This window comes from Benincasa hispida, chromosome 5, assembly GCF_027475165.1.
Source record: "Benincasa hispida cultivar pf3 chromosome 5, pf3_genome.v1.1, whole genome shotgun sequence".
NCBI lineage: Eukaryota > Viridiplantae > Streptophyta > Magnoliopsida > Cucurbitales > Cucurbitaceae > Benincasa > Benincasa hispida.
In genome coordinates, this window is record NC_143482.1 from 29600300 (window position 1) to 29622766 (window position 22467).

The window sequence follows — 22467 nt, forward strand, 5'->3', positions numbered from 1 at the left end:
TTTGGACGTGGGTTAGTAGGAATGAGTCGGTTATTGTAACCGATGAAATAAAAATGAAATTGTTTCATTTTGAATCGCCCGTCGTTGTCGTCCATAAAGGAAAAGTGAAGCGCGCATTGATAGAATAGAAAACGATCGCTTAAGAAAATCAAGAGCCTATACGATAGTCCTCTTTGTCTAGGCGATCGTCCACCTCGCGCCTAAATGATCACACATTTGTTCCTACACAATCGCATAGCTTCTTTAAACGATCGTAGAGTGTACCGGTTTTGCTAAACGATCGTATATCATTTCCTAAACGATCGTTCAGTAAAACCTACACGTTCGTGTAGATTCTCCTAAACGATAAGCATTGTGCTATGCGATAGCGCCTTTTTCCCTCCCACTTGCTTATCATCTACACGATCCGTGCTTCCTCCTTCCTCTAACAAATTCACTAAATACCACGCTTTGGGTTCTCACTCCGAGAATACCCGGGGCTCTTTTCTGGTGGTGTCGTCCCCACGACGTTCGTGTTCGTGCGGTTGTTCATGCTGTTGTTGTTGACGCTGCTATTGGGCATTGGTAGATCGCGTGGAGGGTTCAGCTGCATTGAGTTCTGAAGTTTTAAGACTGTCTTTAACTGGTATGGCAACCCATTCCCTTGTTATTTTGTAGTTCATAGCATGCCTATAATTATTGTTTGTTTGCATAACTGTATGTTTGAATGTATATTGTTGTATTTTAGTCATGGTGAGATCGGAGCGATCCGAACGCGCTCATGGAACTCTTCAGTAAGAGATCCTTCAATTGGTATCAGAGTTAGGTTCTGATACTTCGATTTCATCTCTTGCAATGAAATGACATTTACATTCTTGGTGGGTGCTTTTCTACACTGTTTAATGGTTAAATTTGTTGTGGATGTGCGGATTAATGAATGTTTTCGGGATGCTTAGCCTCGGTTTGATTTAAATCCTTTTCCATTTGCAGTTGTTTGTAAAGGTCCCTGCGTTTTTGGGCATTCATAATCGTTATCGAGTCTGTATTCAAAGTTTGTTTGTAGTTTTGAGTCGTTCGTCGAAGAAGTTCTAGGTAAGCTTTGCGATTCTTTGAGGAAGGAGGCGATCTAGGGTTGATCGCATCGTGCAGAAGATGTGGTACGTGATCACTGTTGATTGCTTAGTAACGCAAGGTAAATTATTTACCTGGTTGCACGCATCGGTTAGACGATGAGATGCTCGCGTATCGTTTAACGCACGCGCGCACTGGACGATCATTTAGGTCAGCAAACTTCATCGCTTAGTAACTGATTAAACGATCACTAACACACGGTAAATCATTTACCTGTCCTCACGCTAGGCGATTGTTTATTAATACTCTTATCGTCTAGTGTGTGCTGAACGATCGTTTACCTACTGGAGTTTACTACACGATAAAGACCTCTTGGCAGTTTAAGACCCCGTTCGCTTGTGAACCAATTTGCTTGATGAAAAATGTAATAGATAGGGTTTTTTCATTCCGATTTTTGTAAAGGCTCATCCCGGTCCATTAATCTTTTATTTATTACATGCGATGTATGTTTTTTATATGTCATATGGTATGCATATATAGTAAATCCCACCTTAGGTTATGCAATGTTCATGCATCATCTCTTTATTGTAATTGTTATAATTTAGAGAAGTATGATTTTAATTATGTAAGAGCATGCTCATGCATCATAATATAAGAGTTATATTTATGCATGCATAAAAAGCATTGGTATGCATCATCTTTATATTATAATTGAGTATAAGGGTGAAAGATAGCATATTTGTTTCGTTGTTACGCGTTATATAAAAGTTATATATAGTAATGACCGGAAGGGGATTGAACTAGGTTTGCATCTTGAGAGGAGGAGGAGGAGGAGGGAATCTCCTTTCCACCCCTAAGAGTTATGGCACTTATGTTCTCGTGCTCCGATTGGGCAGGAAGCCTTCTGGAGGACTTGATTTCTAGCTTGCTTATCACGGTTGTTAGTTGGATTATTTGAGTTCCCAAATTGGTGAAGCCTTGTCTTGTTTCTTGTTGCAATTGAATGTTATCTTTTTGAAGTTGATGAAGTTTCTGTTGAAATTTCAAAGAGTATTCAACTAGCGATTTTACAACATCCTCTAAAGAAATACCTAAGGAAGATGATGAGGATGATTGATTCCGGTTTTCAAATTTCCCTTGAGTTCCCCACTTGAAGTTAGGATGATCTCTCCATCTTTGATTGTAGGTTTGCCCATGTGGATCATACTTCTTTTGGAAGCCTTCTATTTCATTCACTTGAGCTCGTAGGCAAGCTTTGGAAGTATGTCCGACCACTCCACATGCTCCACATGTCTTAACTTGAGGAGGACTGCCTTGGTCAACCTGTGTAAGAAGAGACACACGATTAGAGTCTTGAGTTCTAAGCTTACTTACCTCTTTGGATTGAGCAATGTTGTGGTAAAGAGTCGTTGATTCAAAATTCTGAGAATTTTCTGCCATGGTGGATATGAGTTGACTAGCTTCGGTGGGTGTCTTATCAGCTAGAGCCCATCCAATGGCAGCATCAATATTGTTCCCCTCCGATGGAAGTAACCCTGAATAGAAATAGTGGATAAGATATTGTTAAGAAATTTGATGATGAGGAAATGAAGAACAAAGTTGTTTATATCTTTTCCAATATTCATAAAGTGACTCTCCTACTACTTGCTTAATGCCATAGATTTCTTTTCTAATATTATGTACCTTAGATGCAGGGAAATTTTTTTATAAGAACTTCTGTTTCAACCCATTCCATCTAGTGATGGATACTGCCAACAAATAGTACAACCAATCTTTGGCCACATCCTTCAAAGAGAAGGGAAAGGCCCTAAGATTAAGTTGTTCTTAGGTCACCCCATGCGGGCACATTCTATCACATACTAGATGTAAACCACGAACCTTACTTTTCCTACTTAAATATGTTAAGAAGTATGTTAAGTAGGTTTAAGTATGAGTTATGATATATTGTAGGGAAAAGATGAGGAATAAGGAAAATGAAAGAAGGAAATTCAAAAGTGTTGAAAGTTATAGCCCTCGGGTAGCTTTGAGTTTGGCCTTAGCAAGTAAAATTTATCTAAGTATGGGAACTAGGCATGGAAGCCATATGCATTGATGAGAGGTTTCCATGGGCGATGGCCTTGTCATTGGAGGTTAGGCGAGAACTTGGAAAGATTGGCCGTGATGGTTAAGTGGTTGACACATGAGGAAACCATGCGTTGGTAAGGGATGTGCGGCAGCCAAGGGTTGTGAGGTTAATGTGGCATGCGGCTGAGTATGTTGTCTTAGGTGATGATAAGAGTGAGTGATACTAGGCAATGGCTTGAGCAAGCAAGACTCGGCTTTGGCACGACATGTAGGCACTAGCTAGTGTTGGGTTTTATATCCTAAAACTCGCAGTTTGTAAAATTATAAACATTTTCTATAATCAATAAACTTATTATTGATTTTATAAATTGTATATATGAATGTCTAAATCCAATAAACTAAGACCCATGACTATTACATGAGTACTTGAAATTTATGTGGAGATATAAGAGTGGTTCAGGTTTGAGTAAATAGTAAAAATGATCTATAGTACATGAATAAGATTGGGTATCTTATTCTGGTAACGCTATTAGATGCGGCCTACTTTGTAGTTGTTACAAAGAGTTGTAAAGTGCTTGATGCTTGGGAAATTGGAAGTCAATTTTACTCGGCAGCCAAAATCCTGTGGACGCGGTATGCAATGCATGTTCCTAAGATATGCGTTGATAGCCATGCGTCGATGGTCATGTGTTGGAATGAAAATTGCGTTAACGAATGTATACGATGACCATGCGTCCTACCACAAGTTTTCTTGCGTTCACGCCAAGTATAACATGAACGCAAGTTTCTCGGGTAATCCGAGGTCGAACATAGGGACTTGTAACTATATGTTTGCAGTGATGTGCATGCGGCTGTTGGTACGTTAATCCTACTCCTACTCCTATCTAACAGACAACACAATGAGAATATGCATGAAAGGTAGAGATACGACAAACCTTGACATGAAATAAATGTATGGAAAATTAGATAAAATGCGGAGATGTTTTCATTGCAACCCTTAAAAGTGACTACAAGGGCAACCCTAGTCAACGCAAGCCAATGCGATCATACAATAGTAAAACCACCTCTCGATGCGAATGCTACGACTTTTATTACTAGAACGCATGCAATATATGCACTAAGTCTACAGAGCCCACACATAATCCTTTATTCCTATTTATGCGATGACAAAATGACATCCACATAAATATGCGACCACATAATATCATACCTATTCCTAGGGTGCATGCGATGCAGTGTTGACAAACAGAGCTTATCTCTAAGTCCCTATCTCTTGCTTATGCCGATCTAATCTTACTCTCTCGAGTCTAGATTCTAACCTAGCTCTCTTGAGTCATTAGGTTCTTTCTTTAGACTCTCTCTCGAGTAACTCTAAAGGGGTGTTGGGCACAACATAAAACAAGACAAACACATGAACTTGGTTGATGCAAGGTTGTTACTATCCCTAGTGAACAACGCATACCTTGCTTAATGCGTCCAACCACTTACCCTCCAGGGCAGTTGATTGTTGCTGACTTTACTCATAGACAAGCAATGTATAGCCTATAGACAGGCATTGCAGCAGCTTCATACTAAGCAAATAAGGTTACTTACACACTCGCGCAACAAACACCTCTCGGTGGGTTGCTACATGTTTCATATACCTAATCCACATGACTAAGTATGCAATACCCAAACACTCTCACTAAGTGTTGCAATGAAAGTAAAGATGCTAAGCAAAGAAGATGGAGATGGAGTCGAAGGAACAGAGAAATGCATTGAAAACAAATTGTATTAATTCCTTAATTCAAAATGTCATACAATACAATATAGGAAAAGAAAGGAAAAGAAATGACCGGCTGGACGCAAAACTTTGCTCCTACTGGATGTGCGTCAAGGCTGCCGGTGGTGCCATGGATAGGCGGAGGAGCTGACTCTTTCAAGATCTAGCTCCGGTCAAAGGCTCCGGTCGTCACTCGGAATGAATGAAGGAGGTGAAGAACTCTCAGTGTCTTCTCACGCATTTTGTCTGGATCACAAGGATCCACCCTAGGCAAACCTCAGGCGAAAACCTTGGATAAAATGAATCTTAGCTCATTGGCTTCTATTTATAGAGCTTGGATCACCGACAACATTAATTGGACTACTCTAAGTCTGACATTCGGCATGTTCGTTCTTTCTGAACCTCTGCCACTAACAGCGTGGTAGGTGAAATGTCAACATCAGCTTTGGATTTTCTCAAGGTAGATGTGTTGATGCGTTCATTTCACCTACCTTGCGTTGATCCATTAGTTTGCGTTGTCACGTAGCCGCAATCATTCAATAGTTGCATTTGCTTAACGAGTGCAACTCCCATGCGATAGACGCATACGGCTGATTACCGCAACATCCATGCATTGATCGATGCGTTTGCCTTTGCGATGGAGTGTTTCTCTGCATGCGGTTGTCTATGCGATGATCCGGTTTCCGCGTTTGCGTTCATTTCCTGCATTAGCTACAAAAATAGAACATTGAGCGCATAATTATCGCAAAGTAACGGGTTAACTGAGATTCATCATGTTGATCGATGCAAATTCTTTTTCTCATGAATTCCTATTATGATTGACGCAATTTTTGCCTAACAACCTTCATAATTCTAAGTAAAAGGCCTAAGATGACATGCATTGCATGTCATCAGTGCTACATATGATGTGATCCTAATTCATACATGTTATGACATGAGGAGTCGGAGCGTCCTATGCAATGAGTTTGCACAAGATTGGACTAAGAAATAAGTCACCCTTACTTTATAACGTTGTTTACTATATAAGACTGACTATTTCAATTAGATGGCCTAGGTAACTTGATCTTAATCCTGAGCTAACTATGAAATCCTATTTATTTGGGATTATCCTTAGATTTGCATAGGTGAGGGTTGGCTCAACAGCGCCGGATCAATAAGCCCCCATATCAGGGGTAAGACTTAATAGATAGCTGGGAACATATGGTACAAGACGGAGTTCACGCCTACCCGATTTAGAGATAGAAGAAAGATTGTTCTCTCAAGTATTGAATACAGGTTTTGAATAAGGGGCCCCACCTTCTCACTAGGCTGAGAGAGTTTGGTTTAGTGATTGGATCACAAACCAGTTGTTCATTAAAGGATCAGTAGGAACTTGAGATACAAGACGTAATCTTGGGGGTAAAACAAATATTTGACCCAGCCGTTAATACAAACAACCTGTGAAGGGCCGACTTGCTGATTATGGCTAAATCATGTGGACATAATAATGAGGGGAGTGCAACTATGGGCTTTAGTGAAGTGACCCATTAGTTAACGAATGGGGATTAATCTGATCTAATGAGTTTAGCCAATTAATCTTAGATCGTTGGAGCCCATGATCTATAGGTTCGCGAGGTCTCCCTACTAGCTCATAATTAGACTAGCTCTAGAATAGTGTGATAATTTAATTTGAAATGTTCAAATTAGAATTAAGGGAATTAGTAATTATATGAGATATAATTACTTGTTTAATTTGAGAATTAAACGGAATAAGAGAATTTATGTTTAAATATGATTTAAATATATGAAGATGGATATGTGTAAAACTTAATTTAATATTTGATATTAAATTAATTAGTTTTGTTTAAAAATTAATTTATGAAATTAATTTTATAAAATTAAATTTTTTAGTTTTAAAATCAAAATGGATTTTTTTTTTATTTAAAAAAAGTCAAGTTTTTATTTTGAGATAAAATTTGAAAATTGGAAAATACCATGCAAAAATGGAATATTGAGATATTCCATTATCCATTTTCTTCATTGTCACACAATATCCATTTCCTCTTCTTCATTAACTCCAAGCATGAGTTGCAACTCGTGCAACTATCTTCCTTGCATGATGGTCTGCAATATATTGAAGAGATTGGAGTGAATTTGAGACATTCAATCAAGAGAATTTTAGCTGAAAATTCATAGTGAAGAAATGGTTCTTCAACAAGATTGCTGCAGTGAGCAATTCTTCATATTCTCTTGATTCAAGCTTGTTTTGAGTCCCACAACTCAATCTAGAGCACCAAGAGAATAGAGAGGAAGATCTTGAGGTGGTCTGCAACGAGATTCGGAGAAGATTGCAGCTGGAGATCGAGCTTTAAAGAAGTTCTACAAAGGTATGTCATGGAACTCACTTGTTTCTTGAAAAGCATGCTTTATATTTTTCCAAAATTGATGAATTAGAGTGCTTAAATGATCATTTTTGCTTCCGTTGTTACTGATACAATCCTACAGCTAGTTGGCGAGTGATGGCAAAGAGCTTGCCATGCACTGATGAGGGACATGCAATAATCAAGCCTTGGGAGATTAGGGAGCATTTTGAGCAAGGAGAAGCCAACGAATTGGTATTGGGGAAAGGCGATGGATTAGGCATGCGATCGAAGAAGTGTACGATGGTGCAAGTGATGGTCTTGAGGCAAGCAGTCGAGGGGTTGTGCGATGACATTGGATGTAAGGCTTGCGTCGATGATGCTGATTGTAAGGAACATTGCGTTGATGGCCAAGGGAAGTTAATTAGCTTAACCATCATTTAAGTGACCACCTGTCATGATCAGATAAATTATCCTCAATTAGTGGATGAGGTGGCAGCCTAAGAATTAAAGTTGAACATGCAGCCTTTGGTATAAAAGACGAGGCTAACTTCAGAAGCTTGGTTTGAGCAATCCATTTGAGCTATTGAGGTGATTCCAAAGCCATCTAAAAGCTTGGTGAGTCTTCAAGGAAATCGAGCTAAATTCTTAAGAGGTTGTAAGAAGGTCAAGCTCTCAAATAAATCTGAGCCAGTGTTGAAGATTTGAAGTTTCCAGCCAAATCACGAGGAATTTTGAGCTAAAATTTTAATGTAAGCATGTTAAGACGATTTTAAACAATTTTGTAGAAGGAAATTTTCGAGGAAAAGGCCTGGAAAATGAGTTATTTGAATTATAAGTTGAATATGAAATTATTGAACAAGCAACCAGCTTAAGTGGGTGACGCGCGTGCATGGTTAGGATAACCGCAAGCCTTCGTTGAGCTATGCAGGCATACGTTGAAGGAAAGGGCATGAAGGAGGAAGTGTATTTATGAACGGCTTGACAGGTGCTTAGTCTATGATGGAACATAAAGAATGCATGCACAGTGGAAGCGATGAAATCGACAACATTCTAATTGCAATAAAATCAAGAATAAGAATTGATAACCGACAGAAATGCCAGTTATTATACCTTTTATTTAGAATTATGAAGGCTAATAAGTAGAAAATGCGGTGATAATACTTATAATTTGCGCAAAATTGAGTTTTGCGTTGATTAGCACCTAAATACTCACTGACCCCAATATTATGCTTTACTCCGTGCCAAAGTGTCTATTTTTGTAGCTATCGCAGGAATCAAACGCATGTCTTGGAAATAAGCACTCACAATCAAACGCATGCGCTGAAGCCAGGAGAATGCAAAGACAAACCCATGCGCTGAAAATCGAGTTATTGCATAGATGAATGCATGCGGTGATCGCATGTGCCCATCACATGGAAGTTGTGGTGATCGAATGCGTCCATCGCATGGAAATTACAGTGATCAAGCGAATGCGGTGATCAATTGAAAATTGCAGCCACGAAGTGACAACCATAATAGAAGGACGATCGCAAGATGGGTAGAACGCATTGATACATAAGCTGAATCAAGCTCGGACACATACCTTGGGAGTATCAACAAGATAAGACAACGTGACATTGCCCATACTGCGACAAAGGCAGTAGTGAGACACAACGCAATCATGATAGCTATCGGCGTTTAAACCCTATAAATAGCCCCTTCGACCTTCATTTCAAAGCATCTGAACTTCTGCTTCAAGGCAGAGGTTTGCGATCACAAATGAGAGCTTGAGCAAGATTTTCAGTGAGAATTCTTCACCTCCACAAACCAGACCGAGTGACGACCAGAGCTTTCGCCGGAGATAGAGTTCGAGAGAGACATCTCCACCATTCATTCATGGCACCACCGGCAACCTTGACCCAGAGTCCTTCATTTCTCTTCTAACCTCTGTATTGTATTACATTTTAGCTTAAGATATTAAGACATTTTGTAATCAATGCATCCCTTGATTTCTTCAATGTCATCTTCATCATCATCTTTATCTTTATCATCATTTACCTTCATCGTTTATTTATCAAAGAAAATCGCATACTTAATCATGTAGCCTAAAGATATGACACATGTAGCAACCCATCGAGAGGTTTGCGTTGTGCGAGTATAGTGAGTTAATCCTCTTTTCTTGGTGAAAGGCTGTAGCAACGCTTGTCTTTGGGTTGTTGCATTTCTTGTCTATAAGTTAAATAGCCGCGTCTAACTGCCTGAAAAGGTAAGAGATGGAATGCACTAAAGCAAAGTATGCATTGTTCCTAGAGATAGGCTTAATCTTATGCTCGACGCAGCCATGTACTATAGAGATATAGTCATGTTGCTGACCACCGAGAGGTGTGCGATGAATTAGTGTGACAAGTTGGGATTACTGAGGCGATTTAAGATAAAAAACATTATTATGCGTTAATGGTTGTTGTGTATCTACCTATTCTCATTGCAAGTCTTCTATTGCTCAATCTGTTTAGTTAGGAGTAGGAGTAGTGTGTAAATCCATTAAACTTCTTCTTTTTATTTTTATTCATTGCCTCAAACGCATTGCTTCACAAGCATTATCGAGTGACAAGTCCCTGTGTTCGACCTCGGATTACCCAAGAAACTTGCATTTGCGTTATGCTTGGTGCGAGCGTAAGAAAACTTGTGATAGGAACACGTGGTCATTGCACACTAGATTAACGCATTTTCATTCCGACGCATGACCTTAGATGCATGGGCGTAAACACATAGCTTAACCATGCACAACGCATGATTGCATGCACAACCCCATCCCTAATCTTCCTTCCAACAATTTTTTGGCGCCGTTGTCGGGGACTTGGCAGCTAATGTTTCATGAAGTTTTGTGTTTTCGCAGGCACCCTTTCAATCTTAGGTGTATTGTAGATTGTGCGACCAAGCTACAAACAATATTTGAAGTATACGCGATGCATTGAAAGTCAAATATTGACCCCGAGATAGAAAGGCTATCTGTCGCATGTGCTAAAAGTAGTTAGACGCATGCCAACCATCATGCGTCCAACAATTGCTGGAAGCTCCAATGGTCAGGGCGAACTCCTTGACCTAAGCAGTTGAGAACCATCTCCTACATGGGAGACTCCTTGCGGTGACAACATTCCAATTTCTCCAGGGACGTCTTCTACTCTATCTTTACCTTGCATTCTTAGTTTAGTTTATTTTTATTGTTATTTTGGATATGCGGCTGCTTCCTTGGTTGTGGTGCATTTGCTCCTTGTAAGTGCGACAATAACTCTCCTTGGTGCGTAGTTACAATGGAAGAATCCTTCACATCCTTCAACGCATGGCTTCAATCGCATGAATTCCAACGCATTGTCGCATGTGTTATTCTACTTAAGGTTCTTTTCTTGTTATCTTTTATGCATTATTATTTTGAAATTCTCCTTGTTCGATTCTAGTCCTTTGCGATGCATCTATGATGGCATAAATAATTCACCGCATCCGTTAACTAGGCATCGTAAGGCTCTCCTTACTTTTAATAGCTTCTTCAAATTTTGAAAGTCTAAGTTCTATTACGTGCAAACCTTTGTTCAAACATTTGTTACCGTATTCCTGTGAGTTTGCTTTTAGCTTGAGGTGAGAACGCTGCTAACCTCTAAGTTTGAGGGTGGCAGCGGTCTCGGAGAATTACGTTCATTACATTGCGATCATTTCTATCATAAAAAAAAAAAAAAGAATTTTGAGAATAACAACTCCACTATCAAAGCAATGGGAAAACCCATGTTGATAAGAGTTAAGTTGTGAAAGGCACTTACCTGTAGTTGAATGTTCGCATGACACCCGTGGGGGCAAGTCAAAACGAAGGTAAGACACCAGGATCAATGCATAAGCACAACTCATCTGTTTGGCGCAAGCCAAATTAAGCAAGACAAGAGTTGAGTTGAATATGGAACGCAATCGAAGTTAGATGCCTGCATGACACACGTGGGGGTAAGCCAAAATGAAGAGCGTAACCAGGTTCAATGCCGCATTCGAATAAGTAATCGCATAATCTTCAATTGTTTTGAACGAACGTATTCTCAAGAGATGAACGCAAAGTTGCGGAGAATGAATAAAAAGTTTTTGAGCAAAGTCTTGCCGAATTTAACTTAGAAAAGATTTCTTTGAAGAAGCAGCCGAAGTGGAGGAGAGCATTGCGTCCATGGTTAGCGGTACGAATAAATTATATTCTGAGAGGCTGGTCATCGCAATAAAATGCCGGAAGGTGAGTTAAGAATTCCTTGAGTATAATGCATGCTTGTGGACAAGCATGATTCTAAGTTAGGGGGTGTGATAACGAGCAGAAATGCCAGTTATTATAAGACTTTTATTGAGAATTATGAGGGCTACTAAGTAGAAAATGCGGTGATAATACTTATAATTTGTGAAAAATTGAGTTCTGCGTCGATTAAAACCTAAATCCTCACTGACCCGAATATTATGCATTACTCCATGCCAAAGTGTCTATTTTTGTAGCTATTGCAGGAATCAAATGCATGCGTTGGAAATAAGCACTCGCAATCAAACACATCGCTGAAGCCAGGAAAACACAAAGACAAATTCATGTGCTGAAAATCGAGTTAATGCATAGACGAATGCATGCAGTAATCGCATGGAAGTTTCGGTGATCGAATGCGCCATTGCATGGAAGTTTCGGTGATCGAATGCGCCCATCGCATGGAAGTTGCGGTGATCAATTGGAAATTGCGGCCACGGAGTGACAACCATAATAGAAGAACGATCGCAAGATGGGTAGAACGCATTAATACTTCAGCTGAATCAAGCTCGGTCGCATACCTTGGGAGTATCAACAAGATAAAACGATGTGACATTGCCCATACCGCGACAAAGGCAGCAGTAAGACATAATGCAATCATGACAGTTGTCGGCATTTAAACCCTATAAATAGCCCCTTCGACCTTCATTTCAAACCATCCGAACTTCTGCCTCAAGGCTAAGGTTTGCGACCACAGATGAGAGCTTGAACAAGATTTTCAGTGAGAATTCTTCACCTCCACAAACCAGACCGAGTGACGACCGGAGCTTTCGCCGGAGATAGAGCTCGAGGGAGACATTTCCACCATTCATCCATGGCACCACTGGTAGGCTTGACGCAGAGTCCTTCATTTCTCTTCTAACCTCTATATTGTATTACATTTTAGCTTAAGATATTAAGACATTTTGTAATCAATGCATCCCTTGATTCCTTCAATGCCATCTTCTTCATCATCTTTATCTTTATCATCATTTACCTTCATTGTTTATTTATCAAAGGCAATCACATACTTAATCGTGTAGCCTAGAGATAGGACACATGTAGCAACCCACCGAGAGGTGTGCGTTGTGCGAGTATAGTGAGTTAATCCTCTTTGCTTGGTGAAAGGCTGTAGCAACGCTTGTCTATGGGTTGTTGCATTGCTTTTCTATAAGTTAAATAGCCGTGTCTAACTGCCTGAGAAGGTAAGAGATGGAACACACTAAAGCAAAGTATGCATTGTTCCTAGAGATAGGCTCAATCTTATGCTCGACGCAACCATGTACTATAGAGATATAGTCATGTGGCTGACCACCGAGAGATGTGCGATACGTTAGTGTGATGAGCTAGGATTATTGGGGCGATTTAAGATAATAAACATTACTATGCATTAATGGTTGTTGTGTATCTACCTATTCTCATCGCAAGTCTTCTATTGCTTAATCTGTTTAGTTAGGAGTAGGAGTAGTGTGTAAATCCATTAAACTTCTTCTTTTTATTTTTATTCATCGCCTCAAACGCATTGCTTCACAAGCATTATTGAGTGACAAGTCCCTGTGTTCGACCTCAGATTATCCGAGAAACTTGCGTTCGCGTTATACTTGGCGTGAGCATAAGAAAACTTGTGATAGGAACGCGTGGTCATTGCATACTAGATTAATGTATTTTCATTCCGACGCATGATCTTAGACGCATGGGCATAAACGCATAGCTTAACCATGCACAATGCATGATTGCATGCTCAACCCCATCCCTAATCTTCCTTCCAACAAGCATGCAAAAGGGATAGAAAATATAACCTTTGAAGACTCCACCACAATCTTCCTCTCCCGAGCTCGATTGACACCACCAACATTAAATCCCACTATTCTCCGGATGAAGACCACGGTCGTGGGACCGTTTTGTTAGTGAAAATAGGGTAGTTTCACTATAGAAAGAAGGATTGTAAAGAGAAATGAGGAGGAAGATTTTAGGTAAAAAATTATGGAAGCATTAGTCTTGCAAATTTAAAAAACAAAGCCTTTTAGAGAAAACACATGCAAAATCACATTTCCCATGTCTTCCACCTAAAACTCTACTAGCATGTAATCTCTAGGTATCAAATTTGGGAAATTCCACTTCAAAGTCCACTTAGTTAGTGGGAAAATCCAACAATTGGTTTTTTCCACTAACTAATTTTTTTTTATTAAAAAATGAAATATAATTTTCAAATAATAGAAATTATTTATTTGAAACAATTTCAATTAAATAAAAATAAACAAATTTAATATCACATATTAAATTGTCTTTTACACCTAGCTTTGATTAGTAACATTAATCAAGTTTTAGAAAACACTTTCATGCTAATGATCAAGTATACTCTAAAAAATAATTAATTAATAAATAAATTATTTAATTGTAAATTATATCTCATATAAAATACAATTTTTCCTAAAACCCAAATTTGAACATTTCAAATTCTTAATTCGCCTAGTTCTTCAATTTTGTCCGTATTGAGCTAGCAAGGAGACCCGATGGACCTACAGGTCATGAGCTCCAATGATCCTGACTAACTGGTCAAACTGTTTAACTTAGTTAATCAACATTCTTTAACTAACAAGACTGTCCATTATAGCCTGTAGTTGCACTCCCCTCATTGTAGATATATTATTTATCCATTTGATATAACCGTCATCAATAAGTTGATCCTTCGTAGGTTGTTCGTAACCTCAGCTAGGCTAATTACCGAAATACCCTGGAATTACATCTTTTCTCCTTAAGTACCACTGTCTCTCTAATGAATAATTGATTTAGGATCATAATGTCACACCCCGCCCCAGATCACCCTCTTAGCCTAGAGAAGGGCGTGACTGCAGCAGTTATCAACCCTTAGGCTGACACTTACTGCCTAAAAACTCTTGCGGAATAACTCTGATACCAAATACAAATTATATGCAACGGGACGGCTGTAGGCCCACAATTTATTAACTTAGAAACTTAATATGTTTAGAGTATTTACAACATTAGATTTACAAGTCCCAAAACCCACAAACCCTAGTCCCTATATGAACAATAGTAACATGTGTACAATATTAACAGTAACCACCTAGCAAACGGTTACAAGTCTTTTCGTCCTTTAGTGGTAGAGCAGATACTGAGAGCTGTCTTCAGAGGATTTGACCGCTACCTGTGGGAGGGGAAAAGGGGGGGGGGAACAAAAACATTTGAAAACGGGGTGAGCTTACGCCCAGTGAGTGACCGAGAAAACATAGTAAATTCTCATGCATAATTTCAGAAGATAGTTTTATCTGAAATATAATTTAATGCAGCATAAACAATTTCCAAGCGTAATGTATATAAAACTGTTTTAAACATAAAACAGTAAAATCATTTCTCAAATCAAAGTACTGTATATCTGGTAAAATAATCCCAACACCAACTACTAGTCCAGAGAGAACCCTTTTGCTCAATCTCTGACTTTATTCACCTGTGGCCACACTAAGTACCTTCACACATTAGGTACTACTGCTCAGATACCTTCTCCTTGTACTTCAGTATCGAGCTACTAGGATACCTTCTCCAACGTACTTCAGTATCCCGTTGGCTTGGTACCTTCTCAAACGTACTTCAGTACCAATAGATACCTTCTCCTTGTACTTCAGTATCTAGTTGGGTGGATGCCTTCTCCTTGTACTTCGGCATCGCATTTTACCAAAACTATTTATAAACAACTTTTCTCTTTAAAGCATGTACAGTATAACACATATACAACATGGCTTTAAAGATGGTAACGCATGCTGGATAAAATCAATACATATACATATGTAAATAGTTTTTCAACAATATGCATGCGTTCAAATCACAATTCAAACTTGCTTGGAAACCACTTTATAAAACTAGTAGGCATGAGAATTATTTTCGCAAACATGCTTTCTGTAAAATGTTTGTAATCAAAATAGTTTAAAAACGTTTTAGTTCAAAAACATTTTAGCCATTCACCTCGATTTCTTAGGAACTTTTCACTCTAGTAGCTCCTCGGGTCCCTTTTTCACCCCTAGAATCCAGATTCAATTTACAACTTAGATTACTCATAGTTCTGAACCTTATTTGGAAATACTTCCTTCTACAAACTTATTATAAAATGTCTTAGGAATCTTACCCTAAACTTTCAGCTCATAAATTCTCGTGGTTTGGCCGGAATCTCAAAATCTTCAAGACTGGCTCAACTAATCTGACAGTCTGACCCTTCTGCCTTCTTCTCAACCTCCAGCCCAGTTCCTTTGATCTTTTTCTCCGACAGCCCTACTCTGAAAACTAGACTTTCAGAACTTTCAGATGGCTTTAGAATCACTCCAAACGCATGAGTAGATTGGAAGATCTCTTCGTCCAAAGTTGACACATTCCTCTGAACCTTCACTGCCCTCTACTTTCTCTACGAATTTATGATTTTTTTGTTATCTGAAAATGAAATCCCAACTCCCTATTTATAGGCGTTCAAATTGCTCGTGGGATTGACAGCACCTACTTGGCTGCATGGCCAAATTTTTAATCCTCCCTTTATCAATGTAAGTTGACTTCACCTTGGTTCAATGTGTTCTTCCCAAATGCATCCAACACAATTTCTTAGGGTTTAAGAATTTCTCTTAATCGGACATCTAAATTTTAATTGACGTTTGCCCTTATGTCTTCAACCTTTTTTTGTATTCAAATTAGGGTTTTTAAATTCATAATCCACCCCAACGCGTCCAAATACATCGCCCAGAAGCTTGCTCAGCCGTTCAATGCATAGGCGAGGCGTGGGCGTGACGTTCGAATCAGACAAAGCAAGGCTAACGGGTAGCCGCTCTTGCTCTTTCTGCTCTCGGAAGTGTCGCTCTCTCCCACTTTTTCGCTGGTCTCGCTCTCTCCACTCTCGCTCAAAATCTCGCTCTCTCCAGCAATCTCGCCGGTCTTGCTCTTTCCAATCCCTCTTTCTCTCTCTTCAGCTTTCTCTTTTTCTCTCCACTCTTGCTCTCCAGCTTTCTCATTGGTCTCGCTCTCTCCATCTTTCTCGCTGGTCTTGCTCTCTCCAATCTCACTCTTTCTCTCGCTAAAAATCTTGCTCTCAATGATATCGCTCTCTACGATCTCGCTGATCTCACTCTCAACGATCTTGCTCTTAGCTACTGCGAACATTGTTTGTCTCCGTGCAATTCCTACACGATTGTGCCACTAGTCACTTGCCTTCTAGTGCTTTGTGCACAACACGCATTACACATAACTTCCATATTTTTCTCAGTCCTTCAGCCATAACGCATTTCACATAAATTTTCAATACTTAGCCAATTTTTCCCCAAATTTTCCAAACTTAAATTCCATATTATTCCACACTAACTTTCTCATCACAATTTTACCAATTAAAGCTCAACTTAATTTATTCAAAGAAAAATCTACTTAACACTTAGAAATTTCCCTCCCCTTAACTTAGGATTTAACTTTCACTTAGTTAATTCCTTTTATCACTTGCTTAAGTAAGGAAAATAGAAATTTGGGTTTCACACATAATCACTAAATCCATTCCCTCTCAGGCTAAAGAGAGGATGGGGCCCCTTGTTCAAGACCCGGGATAAGCCCTTAAGGGAACAACCTTTCTATTATCCCTAAAAGGGATAGGAGTGAATTCCATCTTGCAAATTCTATGTCCTCAGCCATCTACCCGGTCTTATCCCTGAAATGGGAGGCATATTGAGCAGCGACACTGGGCTTACCCTCACCTATACAGATCAAGGGATAATTGTGAATAAACAGGAGTTCATAGACAACTTAGGATTCAGATCAAGTTATCTTGATCATCAAGAAGTGAAATTAATCAGTGTTAACACTAAACGGTGTTAATACGTATTCAATAGTATCTCCAGAAATAGGTATCCAACCTAATCCAAGTACTATAGACGATTTAGGCTACTTCACTCAAACTTGATCAAGTTTATGTCTCCACATAAAGTCCAAGTATTCATGACAATAGCCAAGGGTTCGTAATTTATTTGATTTAGAGTTATTAAACAATCAACAACACTTGTCTGAATAAACTTCATATATGTTTACTGTTTACAAAATACGAGTTTTAGGACATACAACCCAACTGGCTATCCGTTGGCGCATGGTGTGGGCATTGGCGTTGCTTGTTGGCCACCTAGTTAAAACATAAAATCCAAAGAGATTTCTAAGTGTTGAATGCCTAAGGTATGCGTTGGGATGAAAGAATCCTAAATAAAGATTAAATATGAGCTTAATTATAGAAGTTAGTCTCAAAAGGGAGACCATTTCTAGTAGCTAAAGTATGTGGTTATGTCCACAGGGTTGACACCAATAGGAGAAGCTTATCAACCCTAGAAAGATTGCCCAAAGCCATGAGTGACTATGATTGTTTTCTAAATGTTCTATAAATACATGATTTCAGTAAGCTTATTCTCATGCTTGCTTATTCTAAAGCAAGTTTTCCAAGTGAACTAAGTTTAGAAAAGATGATAGAGCATGCTAGTTTTTAAAATAGAGTTTCTAAAATATGTTTAAAGTAATAATGTACTTAGATACATGAAGCATGCATTAAGTTATGTTTTATGATACCATGTTTCCAGTAAGATTCTTCTTTGGAAATACTTACTTAAAAGTTATAATGAGCTCGATAATGAAGTACTTAGAGAAGGTATCTGAGCAGTAGTACCTAGTTTCAGTAATGATCCTTGACACCGAAATTATGGTAAGGTGAGCAGGATCCAGTTTAGTTCTGCGTGCACGTATGACAGGTTAGTGATGTATATGGGATTGAACAAAAGGGTTCTTTCCCAGCATTGGTTGTAAGGTGATTGAGCAAAAGGGTTCTCACCCTAGACTAGGTTTATGTTTGAGGGATTGAGTAAAAGTGTTCTATCTCAAACAAGGATATCCGACGTTGAGGGATCGAGCAAAAGGGTTCTCTTTCAACTAGGAATTAGTTCAGTTATGTTTTCAGATTGGATGAGTTTTAAACTTTTATGTACATGTTAGATTGGCAAGTTTCCAGTTTTCAGTATTCAGTTTACTAGCTTTAAATTTAAGTATGAGATTTATTTTTTATTTAAAGTCACTCACTAGGCTAGTAGCTCACCCCCTTTTTAAATGTTTTCCTTTCTAGGTAGTGGTCATCTCCTAAGAAGATAGTTGTGCTGCCTACTCTGTCACTTAAAGTTTTAGTTGAAGGAAACTTAGGTGTTTGGTCTGTAAATATTTGTACACATGTGTTGCATACTAAAGACTAGTTCTGAGTGTGTGGGATGTTAGGTTTTATGTCCAAAAACTCGTGGTTTGTAAACAATAAACTAATTCTGTAAATCAATAAATTTGTTATTAAAGTTTGATTCAATAAAGTTGTATTGAATATATGAATTGCATATTTCGTTTTAGAAATAAATCCAATAAACTAAAAGATTCATGACTATTAAATGAGTACTTGAACTTTATGTGGAGACATAAGGGTGGATCAGGTTCGAGTAAATAATCTAAATGATCTATAATATATGAATAAGGTTGGGTGCCTTATTCTGGTAACACTATCAGATATTGCCCACTCTGTAGTTGTTACAATTTAGTGTAAGGTGCTACAAACAAAGTGATCCTGATTCGCTCATGTATTGACATGAGGAGTAGGGGCATCATATGCAATAAGTTTGCATAAGATCGGACAAAGAAATAAGTTACTCTTATTTTATAACATTGTTTACTGTTTAAGACTGACTATTTCGTTTAGATGACCTAGATAACTCGATCTTAATCCTAAGCTAACTGTGAACTCTTGTTTATTCGAGATTATCCTTAGATTTGCATAGGTGAAGGTTAGCTCAATAACGTCGACTCAATAAGCCTCCCATTTCAAGGGTTAGACTAGGTAGATAGCTGGGGACATAGAGTGCAAGACAGAATTCATGCCCAGCCAATTGAAGGATAAGAGAAAGGTTGTTCACTTAAGTGTTGAATCTGAGTCTTGAACAAGGAACCCCTCCCTCTCATTAGCTCAAGAGGGATCCGATTTAGTGATTAGATTACAAACCAATTGTTCATTAGAGGATCAGTGGAACTTAAGAAGCAAGACGTAATTTCGGGCGTAAAACAATATTTGACTCAGCCGTTATTACGAACAACCAGTGATCGACTTACTGATTATGGTTAAATCAAGTGGACATAAATATATCTATAGTGAGGAAAGTGCAACTTGGAAGAACTCTAATGAGGGAAGAGAACTTTGAGTGGAAGCGGATCAACCAAATTTTATTTTCATTGAATACAAAGTTTACAGTAAAGAAAGAAACAAGATATGCATTTAATTCTAAATTACAATATGCTTTTGAAAGAATTAAAGGGTTTCAAGAAACCTCACCTTTGAAGACCTTTCTTCATGTTTTCCCCTCGAACAGATCACAAACTCCTTGAAGACCTTCTTCAAGAATAACCCTCGTACAAAATTGAACACTACCACAAGTGTTACCTTGGTATTCTCAGGGTGAGAACCCAGGAGTGGTGGGCTCTGGCTGTTTTGGATTTTTGAGGGAAAACTTAATGTAGAGGAAGAATGCTAGAGAACTCTCTCAAAGACTCAAAACCATAGAACTCTTATGTTGTCTTTCTCTCTTTCTCAATCTTGATTAACCAACCAAGAAGAAAAAAAAAATTCTTTTATTCTCCTTGCCAAAAATAACTACCACCCACTTACATGGGTGGAGAGAAATGAATGGGAATCCCTTCCTTATTATTAAAATAATAATAATATAAATATAAATATGATAACTAACTTATCATATTATATATATATATATATATTAAACTATATGTTATATCAAATATAACATATAACCTATAGTTTTAATATTGTATCACATAAAATATAAACTATAATTTCTTTTCTCTTTTATATGGAATTTAACAACTACGAATCCAATTCATAGAAAATATATTTAAATCTCACTCAAATATTTATTTCCTCCCATTAAGCTATAATGTATCAAATACATTATGGCAGTTATATCACATATAATTGAAAAAACTTAATTATATCATATATAATTAAATCAATCCCTCTAGTAAGTGCCACAAAAGGGGTTGGTAAATGCTGCCATCACATTGCTTTTTAGGTTAAGAGGATAATCTGGATGATAACATTGGAAATGTGCTATCTTTTCCCACTTAACTCAAGGTTGTTTAGCTACTTAAAGAATCTAATCTTAGCCAAAATCTAATCTCAGAGAAAATGTTAGTGCAATCACATTGAGAAGTGGCAAGGAGTTGGAGCAACCTGCTGAGTCAAAAGAACCAGAATTGGAAAATTCAGGAATTTCTTCTTCTTCAAATTCGATAGTCTTACCACCACAAAATAAACAGGGAGTATCTTCTCACCCTTATCCTCTTTTAGATGCATATGTTGTAGGAATGTATCACCAGCAACGGAAGCACAAGGATCATCTAAGCATTCAAATTCACTAATTTTGGCAAAATATAAAGCATGCTTTTGCAGAAAAAGTGAGTTTCAAGACATACCTCTTGTAGAACTTCTTCAAAGCTCAATCTTCAGTTGCTATCTTCTCCATATCTTGTTGTAGACCACCTTAAGATCTTCCCCACTATTCTCTTGATGCTCTAGATTGAGTTGTGGGACTCAAAACAAGATTGAATCAAGGGATGAAGGAGAAAAGCTCACTGCTGCAACCTTGTTGAATAACCTTTCATCAAACTAGTTTTTCTCTCAAATCTCTTTTGATTGCATCCCCAATTTTTCACTCTAATTTCATCATTATATTGTAGATAAACATGCAAAGAGAAGAGCGACATGAATTGTAGCTCATGCTTGGAGAAGATAAGACAAATAATGCTTCATGTGTGAGCTACTTAGGTGATGGATAATGGAAAAATCCATTTTTCCATTTTGTGTTTTTGTTTTCCAATTTTTCCAATTTGATCTAAAAGTCAAATTTTGATTTTTTAAATCTATTTTGATTTAAAAATTAAAATTTAATTAATTTTATAAATTAATTATTAAATAAAACTTAATTAATTTGATATCAAATATTAAATTAATTTTAACACATATCCATCTTTATATATTTAAATCATATTTAAATATATAAATTCTCCTATTTCGTTTAATTCTAAAATTAAACATATAATTATATCTCATATAATTACTAATTCCCTTAATTCTAATTTGAACGTTTGAAATTAACTTATCATGCTATTCTAGAGCTAGTCCGTTACGAGCTAGTAGGGGGACCTCGCGGACCTACAGATCATGGACTCCAACGATTCGAGATTAATTGGTTAAACTCATTAGACCAAATTAATCCCCATTCGTTAACTAATGAGTCACTCCATTAAAGCCCATAGTTGCACTCCCCTCACTGTAGGTATATTATATCCACATGATTTAACCATAATCAACAAGTCGACTCTTTATAAGTTGTTCATAATAACAGTTGGGTCAAATATCTGTTTTTCCCCCCGAGATTACGTCTTATTCCTCAAGTCCCTATTGATTCTCTAATGAACAACTGGTTTGTGATCCAATCACTAAATCAAACTCTTTCAGCCCAGTGAGAGGGTGGGACCCCTTGTTCAATACCTGGATTCAGTACTTAAGAGAACAACTTTTCTCCTATCCCTAAATCGGATAGGCGTGAACTCCGTCTTTCACCCTATGTCTCCAGCTTTCTATCCAGTTTTACGCCTGAAATGGGAGTCCTATTGAGCCAGCACTGTTGAGCCAACCCTCAATTATGCAAATCTAAGGGCAATCCCGAATAAACAGGAGTTCATAGTTAGCTCAGGATTAAGATTGAGTTACCTAGGTCATCTTGGTGAAATAGTCAGTCTTAAATAGTAAATTGAACGATCTCATATCTAATAGTTCCATGAGCGCATTCGGGTCGCTCCGATCTCACATTGACCGAAATGCATCAATATACATTCAACACATATAGTTATGCAAACAAATCTTA

General features: G+C 38.0%; 1 protein-coding gene across 1 annotated transcript in view; it reads left to right on the plus strand.

The window, feature by feature from the left end:
* The first annotated feature begins 7374 nt into the window (after positions 1–7374).
* The window catches only part of LOC150036023 (uncharacterized), a 28720-nt gene continuing 13627 nt past the window's right edge, over positions 7375–22467 (plus strand). The window contains exon 1 of the mRNA XM_090313547.1: positions 7375–7603. Within this exon, the coding sequence (XP_090169673.1) occupies positions 7375–7603 (229 nt within the window). The remainder of the gene's footprint in view (positions 7604–22467) is intronic.